The 15,860-nt window shown below is 43.0% G+C and overlaps 1 protein-coding gene across 1 annotated transcript; it reads left to right on the top strand.

Annotated features, from left to right (window-relative positions):
• Positions 1 to 1,786: 1,786 nt before the first annotated feature.
• On the top strand, positions 1,787 to 3,743 carry KLF14 (KLF transcription factor 14; the record flags this gene model as incomplete). The annotated part of the gene is made up of 2 exons (XM_017851908.1): positions 1,787 to 2,019; positions 2,225 to 3,743. Coding segments are annotated over 2 exons (1,262 nt in total), but the record flags the coding sequence as incomplete, so codon positions are not given.
• Between the last annotated feature and the right edge of the window lie 12,117 nt (positions 3,744 to 15,860).

The raw sequence follows: 15,860 nt of genomic DNA, 5'->3' as shown, positions 1-15,860 counted from the left end.
AACACGAAGAGAAAAAATAAAAACACACCATGAAGGAAAAAAACAAGTCCAAGAATAATATGTACAGTCTAATACCATGTTTGTACATTTAAAAAAATCATTTAACCTAATATTCTGCATTTTATAGGTTCACATCCAGTTAAAGTGTAAAACCCAGATTGGAAAGTTACACACCAAATTCATGTCAGTGTTTGCCTTTGGGGAAAAGGGTGGAGAATGGTATTGGGGGCAGTACAAGGGGAACTTCAATTTTATCAGAAATGTTGAATACTTAATAGATCTGTGGGCGACATGACAAAATGTTAACATATTAATTATATGAGACAGGTATATGGGTGCTTGTAATGTTCTCTCAGCATTTTAAACATCTTCACATTTTTTCTAAATAATAAAACCAAAACAGCTAGTAAATCATTCTATCTCTGATAGATTTTAATGCGTAGATAAATGAACAGTTAATCATCTAGAGGAACTTCAGAAAAATTAATTGTTTTGCAATGGAATCGCCTTAAAAATAGTAACACTGACAATATTATTTAAAAACTGCTGAAATGAATAAAGTAGATTCTATAGGTGTCAACCTGGATAGCTGTCACAATTATATTGAGGGAGAAAAGTTGCAAAATGATATGTATACTAGTGAACCATTTACTTAAAATTTTTAATAAATAAACATGGATATATACATATATTTACATATATAATTAGGTAATAAGGGTATCAAAACAAATGCAGATTAAATAGCCACTTTATAATACTAATTACCTAGAAAAGTGAAGAGGGAGAAAGGTGAATGGGACTGGGGAGGGAAATAAAGTGACATTCAACTCTATCTGTAATGTTTAATATAAATAAAAACACGAAACAACTATAACAAAAATGTTCACATTTGATTATCCTAGGCAGTAAATGCATGAACGTATGTTATTCTTGCTGCATACGTATCAATTTTCAAAAGAAAAAGTACTTAAGAACTACAAATAAAATGCACATAATTTACTCATAAAAGCTTGTATACATCAAAACTAAGACACGACTATTTTAGAAATTATCCTGTTTGTTTTCTATGTGGTTTTACATTTTAAAAGAAAACGAGGGAAAAAATGAAAGCAATGAAGACACGTAAAAGAAACCGTACATGCATTTGATTATAAAAAAGGCAAACCTCCACAATCACAAAACACCATATGAGCATTCTATATCATGTGCTGCATTTCCTTACTTTTAACTTTTGTCAAAAGCAAATTACAAGAGACTGCCTAATTGGAAACGTGACTTTCTATTATTAAAATGGTGGAGTCCATTTTAATGTGTTTATCTCGCCGCTAGACTATAATTTATATTTCAGCGTTTAAATTTCTTTGGATGCCAGTGACAGGTTAATGCAGTTTAAACATGCATTTTTCTTTCGTTGGCTGAACAGTTAAATCGTTACCTAAAGGATTTTAAGTTTCAATTTCAACCGGGAGAGGATTCTTTGCTTTTCCAAGGTTAAAACTGTTTCTGGTTCGAGATGCTATTAATTAATGGCTACGTAGCGGATCTATTTAGGGAACTGCTCCCGGCCCCGGGTTCACAGTTGAGCCGCTCAATGAGAAAACTTTTTTTGCTACAGACTTGGGGATATTTGCAATTTAGTCTGAGAGCGGCGAACGGGGAGTGAAATAGAATTCCAGACCACTTCGCTAACAATCGCAATTATGAACCGAAAGACATGTCAGGTATTAGCCATTTTTTTCCTTAAAAAAAAAAAAAAAAACTTTCTGGGACTCCGCGGGACACCCAGCTGGCGACGGACCAGCGGACGGCGAGCCGGGGGGAGGGGGGGCGAGGCCGCGGCAGCCCAGAAGTTCCGACCGGGGAGTTTCGCTCCGTTACCATTACCTGGCTCGCCGGCAGAAGAAAGAACGCGGAGACAAGATAATTTCTGAGGCTGTTAAACATGACTTAGCCCGGGGCCGCGCGTTCCGAGGGGTGTCCTGCGGGCCGGGGCGGGCCTCTGCCGCCCCGCGGCCTCCGGTGCGTCAGGGGCGCGTCAGGCGGGGCGGGCTCCGCCGGGCCGTTCAGGCCGGCTGCTGCGCGGCGGCGGCCGGGCGGCAGCGGCTGCGGCGGCGCGCACCGGGGCCTCACCTGCCTTGTCTCGCCCTCCGAGGGCTGGCCGGGACGGACGCTCCCGGGGGAGACGTCCCTAGCCCGCGTCGGCCGCGGTTTCGTACGGCGCTAGCGGCGCCGGCGGTCCCCAGCATGTCGCGGCCGCCGTGGCGTGCCTGCGGAGCTTACTTTCGCCGGCCGGAGTGCCTGGGTGTTCCATGTCGCCGGGCGCGTGGGTTCACCACCGCCCCGCGGACCCGGAGGGTGCGGGCGGAGCGCCGCAGGCTCGGGAGGGTGGGTGCGGCGCCGCCGGAGTCCGCTCTGCGGGTCCGCGGGCCACCGGGGGCCCGCCGTCGCCGTCCGCGCGTCGGTCCCCCCGCTCCCGCAGGTCCCCGCCCCCAGCCCCGGCGCGGGCGGCGCCGCGCCCCACCTGCTGGCTGCAAGCGTTTGGGAGGACTTGCGCGGCAGCTCTGGCGAGGGCTCCTGGGAGAATTCGGGGGAAGTTCCACGCGCCTCGTCCGGCTTCTCCGACCCGATCCCGTGCTCCGTCCAGACCCCGTGCTCCGAGCTGGCTCCCGCCTCCGGCGCCGCGGCGGTCTGCGCTCCCGAGAGCTCCTCTGGTGCGCCCGCCGTCCCAAGCGCGCCTGCCGCCCGGGGCGCACCAGCGGCCTCTGGTGGGGTCTCTGGAGGGGCCCTAGGGGCCGGCCCCGCCCCCGCCGCCGATCAGGTGCCCCGGAGGAGGCCTGTCACACCTGCTGCCAAGCGCCACCAATGCCCCTTCCCGGGCTGCACCAAAGCCTATTACAAGTCGTCGCACCTCAAGTCTCACCAGCGTACCCACACGGGTGAGCGTCCTTTCTCCTGCGACTGGCTCGACTGCGACAAGAAGTTTACGCGTTCCGACGAGCTGGCCCGCCACTACAGGACGCACACGGGCGAGAAGCGCTTCTCCTGCCCCCTCTGCCCCAAGCAGTTCTCTCGGAGCGACCACCTGACCAAACACGCTCGCCGCCACCCAACCTATCATCCAGACATGATCGAGTACCGGGGGCGTCGTCGCACTCCCCGCGTCGACCCGCCACTCGCCAGCGAGGTGGAAAGCTCCGCCTCCGCCTCCGGCTCCGGCCCCGGCCCGGCGCCCAGCTTCACCACCTGCCTGTAGGACAGTCATTGCTGTCAGTCTTACCCTCAAGGATGATCCCCCAGGCCGTTGTCCCTGCCTTCTCTGCCCATCCCCCTTTCCCAGAGTCATTACACCAAGGCACAGACTGGTTCCTCTGCTTTGAGGGTGGGTCCAGGCAGACATGTGGACTCTGGGAAGGTACTGGGGGCCGGAAAATAGCGGGAATTCTTGCAACGCAAAAAAGTGGGGTTTGCCTCAAGACAGCCCCCAGGAACTGATAAGAAGGGATGAACTCCCATACTCTCCGAAATACTGAAGATTCTCCCCTCCCAGGAACCAGGGATGTGAAACTGGAATTCTCAGATGCCTGAGGAGCTCCCAGTCTCAAAGGACTCTGGTGTCTCACCCATCCACCAGGGTGGACCTTGGAGAGGGTGTCAGGGGTGGCAGTCTTGGAGATGTCCAGGACTGGGATGGTGAGAGGCCTTTGGAAACAGAAATGATTTCTATTTCTGTAAACAGCAATGTTTACTAATTTATTTTTAGCATCTTTTAAATAGGGATTCCAGGTTGATGGGAAGCTAATGCCCTCCACTCCCCCAATTGCCCCAGCTACCTCTGCTAGGAGAGGCCACATAAGCTCCATGTAGATGTGTGGCTGGGAGATGCTTCTTGATGTCTGGGGTGTGAGTCTGTTTGCAGGTCCTATTGCATGATTTGGAACCCTGCGCTTGCGTCGTAGCCCTTCTCCCCATTTCAATTCCTCCTTGAGGATGGTAACTTCCTGGCTCACTCTCACGCTGAGATTGGTTAAACAATTTGAAAACAACCGTGAAGGCACCAGAAAGAAAAGGGTGGCCCAGACTAGTTCTCTCTTCACTCAGAAAACTCAAGCGACCTTAAGGTTGGGCGGGGCCCCAAACAAGCCCGTTCATAACCATTGATAACTTTCAGGGAAATAGAGGCGTGTGGACACGGCTGCCCCACCTTATGTAATCTCAGGAGTGGTAGATTCTGTTCATTTCCTAATGGCTAACTAGGGGGTTATTTCCCTCAGAGTCTGCAGATTTTTGTTTCTGAAACAGGTGAGTTGGTAGATGGGAGAGGGAAGGGTAACAGACTGGTTTCTTTCAAGGAGCTGGCTGCCTTGGATTTGAGGAAGGAGTAGCGAGGTGATAGATATTATCAAATAGGAGGACCTTTCTCCTCTGACCATATGGTCCCTCCAAGTTATATCCTCAGGGCCCCTCTCCCAATAAGAAGGAATCAGACATCAACAGTATTTGTTTTTTCTATATGTGTCTCTGCTGCTGTGGATGAAATCATTGACCACTCTGCTTGTGTATGTGTGAATGTGTATATATGTGACCCTTTCTTTGGAGATGAGGCTGAAAGGCATTTCCTGCCCTGGGAGATCCCCTCTGACACCCTCCTGAATATTTTGCAATAGTCTGTCACTGACACTTGGGGAAGATGCTGTAATCTCATAGGACCCTAACAGGCACCTGGTTAAACAAACTGCTTTCCCCTGTTTTGCAGATGAGGATACTGAAGACTAGATAAGCTGAAAGTCATATGCTGGGTTGCTGGGAAGAGCCATGACTAGAACTTAGGGGTCTGGCCTGCTAAGTGACTCTTTCCCTCACACTTGGTTACCCCATCTCTTCCTCCTCTCTGGGACCTTAGTCCATCCCTCCCTCCCTATTCTGTATTGCTTCTATGTACCTTCACATGTTGATTGAACCCTTTGCCTATTGTGTTTGACCCAAAAGCCCTTTTCTTAACAGGTTACATTCCCTCCCTTCACACCATGTTGACATAAAGTGAGAATGACTTTTTGGCATCGTAGGAGAGACTTTCTCTTTGGACCTGCTAGGTTAATTTTCAGTGTGAATTCCCTTCTTTTTCTGGTCCTGGGCATTCCAGCATCCTCAAGAGAGTGAATGATACAAACATGGCATTGGGACTCTACTAAGTGCTCCTACACTAAATGAGGGAGAGGTCCTTAGAAAGGACCCAAAGAGTATGGCCTATGACCCTGAAAAGGTTCAGTATTTCCCAGTGAAGGCTAAGCAGAGAAGGTGAGACTGTTGAGTTACCTGTGGGAGGAGAAGGCCCCCATTGTGAGAGTGATTTTTGGTGGTGAAAGGAGTCCTCTCTCTGCTCTGTCTCTTCAGCTAGGGCTGGATAGCTAGGGCACTGTGGGTCCTATTGAAGACTACTGTTTCCTCTTTGTCCTTTTCAGTTGAAGATCTGCCATTGGGCAGGTGGACCAAAGAAACTAACAGGAATTTCCACTAACCATTCTGAAATTGATTTCAAGAAAGCTTGGCTTTTCCAATCACCCGTTGATAAATAACTTTTGATTCTCAAGCTCCCAAATAGTGTCCTTATTTGGGTTCTTGTACATTGGGGACTTTTATCTGAGGATGGCCTCGAGAATCTCAATGTGACATGTCTTTCATTGGTAAAACTGACTCCTCCCAGGTCTTGAGGTGGTAGGGGAGGAGATACTCAGGACATACATCGGAGTAGCCAGATACAAGGTTTTTAGGTGGGTCTTTCTTAGTCTGAGTATTGTTACCTTTTTCACTCCAGCAACCAGAGAGTTCTCAAGGAGTAGTTAGTGAAATGCCATGAAAAGGACTTCCTAATTTTATTGGTGTTTCTTTGGTTTCTTTTTGTTAATCAGATGGTGCTCAATGAGTGAGTACATATGGGGGTTGGTTGGGGTCAGATTGAACCTCTGAGCCCTTGCCCCATCCCTGCCATCGCCAGTTCTGATGTAGGAATGACCCAGTAGCAGAAACTGTTCATAGACCTCTTCCTGAAATATGGGTTGGAGGCTGGGGATGAGTTCTAGGTCAGACCTTGGGTGTAAGGGAGTTGGATTCCCTGCTTCTGCTGGGAGGATGTGAAGAATACAGGCTTTGCCCCCACCCATGGAGGCAAGAATATGTCATTTGTCCCTATTTCCCTGTTCTTCTCCAAGCAGGGAACCATTCTGGAATGTCATTTGTGACCCCCATCTCTACCTCTACTCACTTCTCCCTAAAGGAAAAATGATTGTATTCTCTGATGGAGACATAAAGAGGGGAGGTCATTGTACACACACACACACTTAAGTTCTCTCTTTTGCACCTCCCTGCCTGCAGTGTGCATGCACTTCACTCAGATCCTGCTTCCATAGGGTAAGCACACCTGCGGAGCCCCAGACCTGCCTTCTAGAGGCAGGTTTGAAGAACACCTCTCTCTGTTCCTACTTTTGGGGCAGCCCTGCTCCTTGCTGCTATCCAGGTAAGTATTTCCACTGTGTGTTTTTCTTTGGGTAGTCCAGATCCAAGACCAGGAATTAGGAGGGGTGGGGGAGACAGTGTATTAGAAAGCCCAGTTTTGACCATGATACAGCTTCATCAGCAAAGTAACATTTGACCCTTGAGCAACATGAGTTTGAACTGCACAAGTCCACTTATGTGCAGATTTTTTTCAACCAAACACAGTTCAAAAATAGGATATTTGTGGGATGCAGAGCCCGCTTATATGCTGTTCTCTACACATATACAAAAAGTCACATACAAATAGAATATAAAAAACTCTTCATATACATGGGTTCCACAGGGCCAGTTGAGGGGCTTGGGTATGCATGGATTTTGGTATACACAGGGATCTTGGAACCAATCTCCAGTGTATACCGAGGGATGACTGTACTGATATTTTGACCCTCATTTGTCTGATTCTTGTATCTATTATTCATTTGGCTGATAACATAGAGGGGAAAGAGGTAGAATTAATTTTCTCCCTTAAGCCCCACCACATTGAGATGTGCCTTGCCTGTTAAATCTTGAGAAATAGGCACTTCACCTGGAATTAGGAAATCAAAATAAGATGTGTAGAGATTGGATGTCTGTAATGCCAGAGTACAGGGCTTTAGTGCTTTAATGATCTTCAGCCTTTCAGTTCTTTAGTCGTTTCAAGTCTTAGCAGCCTATGATAGCAAGTGTCCTCACACTAGCCACTAATTTTTTAGAGTCTCTGAGCATAGACTTTGGCAAAAGTGAGCTGTACAGACCACTGTGGCTGATTTTGATTCACATAGATGTAGCTGAGACAGGATCACTGCAGAAAGGGAAGGCACTATTGAATAGGTCAATTTGTGCTGGCTTTATTCTCAGCCAGAATTGCAGTTGAGGATTCCAAGGTCAATGGCATAAGTTCCATGTATATGTAAGAGCACAGGTTAGGGACATTCTAGCTCTTAAATTCTTCTTGGAAGTATCAGGTCATATCAGATCAGTTTCCCCATTACCTGGATTTGAAATGCACCCTTTAATAGGGCTAAGGAGAGGCCAATCGGAGGCTTCAAGTCCTTTAATTTATATGGGATATCCAGAATCACCTTCTATTTATGTTCCAAGTTGGTGCCAGATGTGTTTACTATATAAGCCCTGACAGTGGAATTTCAGGGCCTTGGCTAAATTTCTTGTGTGTTCAACCACAGAGAAATGGTGGCTTTTATCATAAATACATAAAGAAGAATGGAAGTTTTTGTTACATAAGGGTTTGAGGAAGAGAAAAGCAATAATCCCGAAGACAGGAAAGGTATTAAAAAGGATTTTGCCTGAATCCTTCTCTCCCTAGGAATCAGAGTCTATTCAGGAAATAAAATGGGAGCCATATTTGTTTCAAATATATATTTAAATCTTGAAGTCAAAATAGAAGCAGTGCAAGGGTGAAAACTGAAGAAAGGAAGATGGTTTGATTAAGCTGAAAGAAGAGAAGGATTTATTTAGAAGAAAGGTTGTATTTTCAGAGGACAGTATTGATGATGTGAAAAGAAAAATAAGAAAGACCAGTAGCCCACAATCTTAAACATGGAATTATAAAGGAGAGTGGCATTTTTATAATTAGTAGGTTAGAGGAGGTGATTAGAACCCTAAGAGATCTAACAGAAGCATGGATGCAAGCTTTACATGAATGTCCATCTTCACTCAGGATCTCAGGTCCAAGAAAATATTGAGAGGTACCTGTTTGAATTTGCAGAGAAAGCACTGGGAAATCATCCCTATGACTGAGTTAGGTATAGTAGATGATTACAAAAAATTTAAACAATACTTCCAAGTATTTTTAGCTTAGTTTCAGTGATATTACCATTGTCAGTGGGAATATAGATGGTTGCTTGGAGAACGTACAGAAAGAAGTAGGTCTTTAGAAAGTGTAGGAAGATGAGACACATGAAATATATCAAAGTAATTGATCAAATTAATAGAAATTAGGAAGCAAAAAGGCATGACCATCTCAATAGTTTCAAAAATAGGTATTTGTTAAAACTCAGCAATGATTTGTGATTTAATTTAAAAACACCTTAGTAAAGTAGTAACAAAAGATAATTTCTTAAGTTGATAAAAGGTATCTGCCAAAAGCCTACTATAAAAATCAAACTTAAATGTTGAAACATTGCAATCTTTCCTATTGGCCACATGGTAAGATACAAAGAAAGTCTAGACAAACTTCAGGCAGGTAATCACATAAAATACAACAAAATTCATTAAAATCCATCATTTGAGAAATGTAAAAGGAAGCCTCTATGTAAGTCAGACAAAAAGGGAAATTGCAGAAATTTAGAGCTGAATGAAAACAAAAAGCACTATATAGCAAGCAAAAAACACTAGAGGAAGAAATGTAATTTATAGCCTTAAATATTTTATTCAAAAAAGAGAAAGATTGAATGAAGATGAATAAGCTTTCAATTCCAGAAGAAAAGGAAAACAAACATTTAAATATTACAAAGGTTGTGGCCTCCAAAAGAGCATACTACATAAATAGATATGCACTATATGTGTGGTTTAAGATTTTATAGGGATGTGGGGAACAGGGAGTGATTAGGACAAAAAAAATCTGAAACCAATTCTGGAGGGGTGATAAAAAAAGGATGAAAATATTGTCATTAATAAAGCAGAAATTAATGAAACAGAAGAAAAAATAGGTAGCTTTGAGCAAAACCCTTTTAAAAGGCTAATAACAGTACGTTTCTTTGTAAATATAAATTTCTTAAAAAGAGAAGTCAGGTCAGGTGCAGTAGCTCACGCCTGTAATTCCTCCCAAGGTGGGAGGATCATTTCAGCCCAGGAGTTCAAGAAGCATGGCAAAGCCCTGTCTCTACCAAAAAAAAAAAAAAATTAGCTGGGTGTGTGGTATGCACCTGTAGTCCCAGCTACTCAGGACACTGAAGCCAAAGGATTGCTTGGGCCCAGGAGTCCAAAGCTTCACTGTCATCGTGCCACTGCTCTTGAGCCTGGGCAACTGAGTGAGGCCCTGTCTCAAAATTAAAATAAAATAAAATAGAAAGCACAAAAAGTTATCAGGAATAAAAAAAGGACATAAAATCATAACACAAAAAAACAGATTTTTAAAATTAGAATAATACAAACAACTTTATATCAAGAATTGAAAACTATATGGATAATTTTATAAGAAAATATAAAATTTCAAAATGGTTTAAGAAAATGTAGAAAACCTGAAATTGAAGTGGTCGTCAAAGTTATATCTCCCAAAAGGCACTAGGTCTCAGCAGTTGTATTGGCAAATTTTCTAAGCCTTCAAGAAAAGATAATTTCTATTTTATAAAGCACTCTAAAGCATAGAAAAGGATAGAAAATTAACCAATTTATTTTATGTAGTCAAGCTAACCTTGATACCTAAACAAGGCAAATTAAAAGACAAGAAAAAATATACACCAATTTTATCTATAAAGACAGGTCCACAAATCCTAAGTAAAATTCAGCAATGAGTGACAAGAATAATGCATCATAATTGTGTGAAGTTTATCTGAGGTATGCAAGATTAATTCAATAATATCTATAAACATAATTCACTACATTAATTGAATAAAGAAGAAAATCATTTACTTTCTTATGTGCCAGCAATCATCAATCAGAAAATGTAATAGACTAAGTGATTCCATATTTGGTAACAACAAATAACATAAATCACATCTATGAAGAAGACTATAAAATTTTTACTGAAAGACATGAAAGAAAATAAGACTTTTGGGACCAGCCTGACCAACATGGAGAAACCCCATCTCTACTGAAAATACAAAATTAGCCGGGCGTGGTGGTGCATGCCTGTAATCCCAGCTACTCGGGAGGCTGAGGCAGGAGAATCGCTTGAACCCGGGAGGCAGAGGTTGCAATGAGCCGAGATCATGCCATTGCACTCCAGCCTGGGCAACAAGAGTGAAAATCCATCTCCAAAAAAAAAAAAAAAGAGAGAGAGAGAAAGAAAGAAAGAAGAAACTAGGACTAAGTGGATAAAATAATGTGTCTGTGGATGGTAAAATTCAATACTCTAAAATGTCAGTCCTGTCCTCAAATTAATCTATATAGGTAATGCAATTCCAATCAAAACCCCACAATAATTTTCTCCAAGCTTTTAAAGGAAATATTACAGAAGAACATAGGGGGAAAGGAAGGAAAAATTGCTTTACCAGATATCAAAATATGACAAAGTTACAGTAATTAAGGCAGTGTGGTATAATGCAGGAATAGACAAAGAGACAAGCGGAAGTGGATAAAGACTTCAGAAATAAACCTGTAAATACAGTCCAGGGGATGAGAGAGGTGGCATTCATGTAATCAGGGAAAAGATAGGCTACTTGATAAATGCTATTGAGACAATTGACTCTTCATGAAGAAAACAAAATAATACACAGCATTACTTTCTCAAACATTTCATAACAATAAATTACAGTTGGTAAAGACCTAAACATGTTTAAACTATAAAAAAATTAGTAAAAAATACTGGAAAATCCCTCTATCATCATTAAATAAGGAAGGTCATCTTGTTTAGGACACAACAAAATTAAAATAAAATTTAAAGAAGGAAAAGACAGATTTGACTGCCTCAAAACTTTTACATTTAAAACCTAAACACAATTAAATATCAAGCTACATTCCGAGAAAATATTTGTCAGGCATAAGATCAATGTCTGGAATATATAAAGGATCAAAAATTCAAGAGATAAGAACCAAAAAAGTTGGCAAAGTATAGCAATAGGCAATTAAAGAAAAGACAAGGATTGAGAGTGATGGTTAGGGGCTCTCTAGCCTTACATATAATGCTTTCACTCTTTTTTTGTTAATTTTTTTGTAGAAATGAGGGCAGGGTCTTGCTTTTTTGCCTAGGCTGGTCTTGAACTCCTGGCTTCAAGCAATCCTCCTGCCTCAGCCTTTGGAAGTGGTGAATTACAGGCATTAGCCTCTGTGCCCAGCCTGCTTTGACTTTTTTAAAAAGCAGAATATCCATGTATTGCTTGTATAAGTTAACAAGATTGACATTTTAAAGTATTTTAAAGGACAGAAGCAAAATAATGTTGGTTAAGAAAAAAAAAAAAAAGCAGGTCAGGTGCAATGGCTCACACCTATAGTCCCAGCACTCTGAGACAAAAACTCGCTTGAGACAAAAACTCAAGACCAGCCTGGGTAACATAGTTGTCTCTCTAAAATAAAATAAAAATAAAAAAATAAATTAGCTGGACATGGTGGTGCATGCCTGTAGTGAGAGGATTGCTTGAGCCCAGGAGGTTGAGGCTGCAGTGAGTTGTGATCACACCATTGTATTCCACCCTGGGTGACAGAGTGAGATCCTGTCAAAAAAAAGAGAAGAAAAAAGAAAATCCTAGGTTTGGAAATGATATACCAAATAAATGTTAAGTGTTAATAAAAGCAAGAAGGTATGACAAAATTAATGTCAGAGTCAAAATACAATTGCAAGCACAAAACTTGAGTGCAGCAAAGGTAGATAATTTTATGTGGAGAAAAAGCATAGTACACTAAGAATCCAAATCGTTAAGAACCTTTGTGCCCTCATATAGGAGTGTCAGCTCAGGAGCTCTCATGCCTATTCTAGGACTTGGCCAGGGAGTTTCTTTTGCCCTTCATCCCTCACTAGGAATTCAGAGACTCATTCCCATTTTCTTGAGCTCATTGGAGGGATAGAGTTAGGGGAGTGTCAACACAAACCACACAGGAAATGAGCCCAATCTGAATTCTCAAAGGAAAATCTCACACACTCCACTCCAGAGTACTCTTTGTCTCTCTTATTTTTCCACAATAGCTCTTGATGATCCAGAGCTTGACCCAGAACCCTAGTTCCCCTATCAAAATATTCTAGTTTAGTAAAGGGGAAGAAAAGCAAACAGTCAAAACATACAAACATTTACGATTCAACTTGAAAGAAAAAAATGTAGCATTTTTTATTGTCTATAGCTACTTGTGTCTTATTAAGAAGCTCCCACTCCTGTTAATGACAGGTGAAAAATTTAAACTTGTCAATTAAGGTAATTAAGTTATATTTCAGTTAGTCTTTTTCAGTTTAAAATATTCCCATTCAATTTAATTCAGTGTTTTGGGTATAAATATTCCATCAATTCAAAGCTCAAACTCTCCCCTTCTTCCCACCATGGTCCCTGAATACTGGGAGCTTACATATACTCAGAACAGCAGAAAGGGAAGCAGTCTCATGGCTGTGTCCTCTGCTGTTCTCTGGATCCTCACTCATTTTCTATGCTGTGTGACTGTTTTAGGGGTCTCTGGGAATATTGTGTTTGTGCCCAGTGAATTGCAGCAGGTCCTGTCTGGTGTTTTTGGTGGCTTTCTGACACTCACTGCTGGAGTCTGGAGTCTGGAATCCTGCTATATCTCTCAGTGGAGGTCTCTGCTGGATGTGGCTTCCTCATCCCCAATGCAGACTTCTCCTGGACCTTGGGTTTTCTCAGCACTCCTGCATGCTCTTTCCAAGGCATAAAAAATATTCTGGTCATCCTCCATTCCACACCAAGGCCACAGGGAACTGGGGTGCAAACCCAGGTCCATCTGCCTAGATACCTCTCAACCATGTAAGGACTACCTCTTGAATGGCACTGGATTGCCCCAGTGTCACACTGAACATGGAGTAGGAGTGAAGTACAGGCCAGAAGTTCCAGATTCTACCTCAACTTCTCTGGAGTTCCTGATGTCATGCCCATCTTCCCATTCTGGGCCAAGGTCCAAGGTCTGAAGGGACTGAGGGGTTCCTTCCCAGGGATCCAAGGATAGGTTAGTCTCAACCCCTCAAACCTGCTCCCCTGTCTTTGACTCTTTCAACTGGAAGAGCACTTTACTTTCTCCCTCAGCAGATGGCAACTTCCCACCATCATAACCGAAGTGTGCTGTACTTTCAGATTAGAGTAAAACCTTATGTCCAAGCTACATTCTTTGCTCTTAATATTTAAGAGGTTTTGGAATTTTGAGCTTATTTTCCCAAAAAAGCTTTCAAGATTGTTATTTAATTTTGGGCTTCAAAAGCTGAACTCAAGTCCCGTGTACCCTTGCATTCTTGCTGTAACAACCATAATGCTCTCTGGTGAAAAAGATGCCTCTGGTTGAGAAGGGAGTCATTATATGGAAGAGAATAAGAAAATAAATCCCATTAATATTAATATTTTCAAAACAAATTCTCTACTTCATGTCAAGTTTTAGTCTGGTTAAAGATTAAGTTCTTAGTTCTGAAAGTGGAACCCAGGGCAGAATTTTTTATTTTATTTTTCCCCCCTCTTATTGGGTCTTTACAAGAGAAGACGGTTACCAAGTATAAATAAAACAAAAGAAAGCTTTGATCTGTCTTCTGCAGACCCCTAGAATTAGGAAAATCCCCAGGGAGATGGGACTACAGATACGACTCTTACAAACAGGGTATGGAACAAGTAGGTGGCAAAGAGGAGATCAGCAGCCTCTTGTCAACCCTGCTGGTCCCCAAGGAGTTCCTGGTCCACTCATCCAGTCAAGGGACAGACAGCAACTTGGTTGCTGAGTTCCAGCAGGGGTCAGCAATGGACTGGACTGAAGTGCATCCAGAGGCGGTGCTAGCTAGAGGCTTTCCTTCTGGGGTCGTGTGTAGTCATGGCTTTTATCTTTAATGAAACAAAACAAAAGCAACAAAAAACACCAGGCTTTCATGGACTAAGAAATACAATTCACAAGGATTGATTGAGCACTTAAAATATGGTAGACACTGTTGTAGGCACTTGGGACATTGAAGTGAATAAAACAAAGATCCTTGCCCTTGTGATTTTATATTCCAGTAGAAAGAATATAGAAAATAAAAAAAAATAAATCAGCGTTGGGTAATAGAAGATATGGAATTAATGAAAAGTAGAGCAGACTGAGTGGGATCAACAGTGCTAGGTGAGAGTAGAGGTTAGGGTGAGGTCATAAGCAGTGTGATCTGAATAGGCTTCATTATGCAAGTAAGATGTGAGCAAAGACTTGAAGAAGTTGAGGAAGTTAGCCAGCAGATATCTGGAGGAAAATTATTCCAAGCAGAGGGCACAGCTAAAGAAGCAACCCTAAGTGATGAGGTCAAGAAACAGTAAAGGAACTAGCAGTACTGGAGCAGAGTTATGGTCAGAAGGAGGGGAGGGTGCCAGACCATGTGGGCCTCATAGGTCATTGTAATAACTTTTCCTATGGGTAAACTAGAAAGCCATTGAGGATCTTAAACAGAAACATAGTATGATCTACCTGGCGTTTCAAAAGATCATTCTGACTGCTATGTTTGATGCATTTAAGCAGGGAGCTCTGTTAAGAGATAATTTCACTATTCTAGATCAGAGATGATGGTGGCTTGGACCAGAGTGATGGTAGATTCTGATATATTTTAGAGGAAAAGCCAATAGACTTTCCTAAAGGGTTGACAATGGGGAGTGAGAGAAAGAGAAGAGTCACAGCGACTCAAAAGTCTTGCCTGAGCAGCTGGGAGGATGGAGTTTCCATCAACTAAGATGAGGAAGGCTAGAAGTGGGGCAGATTTGTAGTGGAAGAAAAGCATTCTGTTTTGGACATGTTGAGTTTGAAATAATAATTAGACATCCCGTGGAAATTTTGATTAGGCAGTAAAATAGATACATCTGGTGTTTGGGAAAGAAGTCTGGGCTAGAGAGAAAATTTGGGAGTTATCAGCATATAGATGTTATTTAAAGCTGTAAGTCCGAACGAGATCAACAAGAGGGTGTAGAGGGTGAAGGGATAAAAGGCTAAGACTGATCCCTGGGGCACTCCAAGGGAAGCAGGAGGAACCAGCCAAGAAGGCGAAGAAGGCATAACCAGTGAGGTAGGAAGAAAGTCAAGAGTGTGGTGTCTTCGAAGCCTAGTAAAGAAAGTGCACCCAAAATGGAGTGGTCCACTTTGTGAAATGCTCGTGCTATGTCAAGTAGGATGAAGGCTGGGAATCTGACTATTGTCTCTAGCCAGGAGGCAGTCATCGGCAGCCTTGATCACAGTAATTGTGGTGGAGTGGCAGGAGCTAAAACCCCAGCTGCAGTGGGTTTAAGAAACCATTAGAGGGTCGGGCGTGGTGGCTCACACCTGTAATCCCAGCACTTTGGGAGGCTGAGGAGGGCAGATTACCTGAGGTCAAGAGTTCAAGACCAGCCTGGCCAACATGGTGACACCCATTCTCTACTAAAACACAAAGCTAGGTGTGGTGGCAGGCACCTGTAATCCCAGCTATTTGGGAGGCTGAGGCAGGAGAATTCCTTGAACCCAGGAGGTGGAGGTTGCAGTGAGCTGAGATCGTGCCACTGCACTCCAGCCTAGGCGACAAGAGCAAA

The sequence above is a fragment of the Rhinopithecus bieti genome, unplaced genomic scaffold, assembly GCF_001698545.2.
Source record: "Rhinopithecus bieti isolate Rb0 unplaced genomic scaffold, ASM169854v2 scaffold_35253, whole genome shotgun sequence".
NCBI classification, from domain to species: domain Eukaryota; kingdom Metazoa; phylum Chordata; class Mammalia; order Primates; family Cercopithecidae; genus Rhinopithecus; species Rhinopithecus bieti.
Note: the sequence above shows the minus strand (reverse complement) of the source record. Positions and strands in the feature narration are given on the sequence as shown.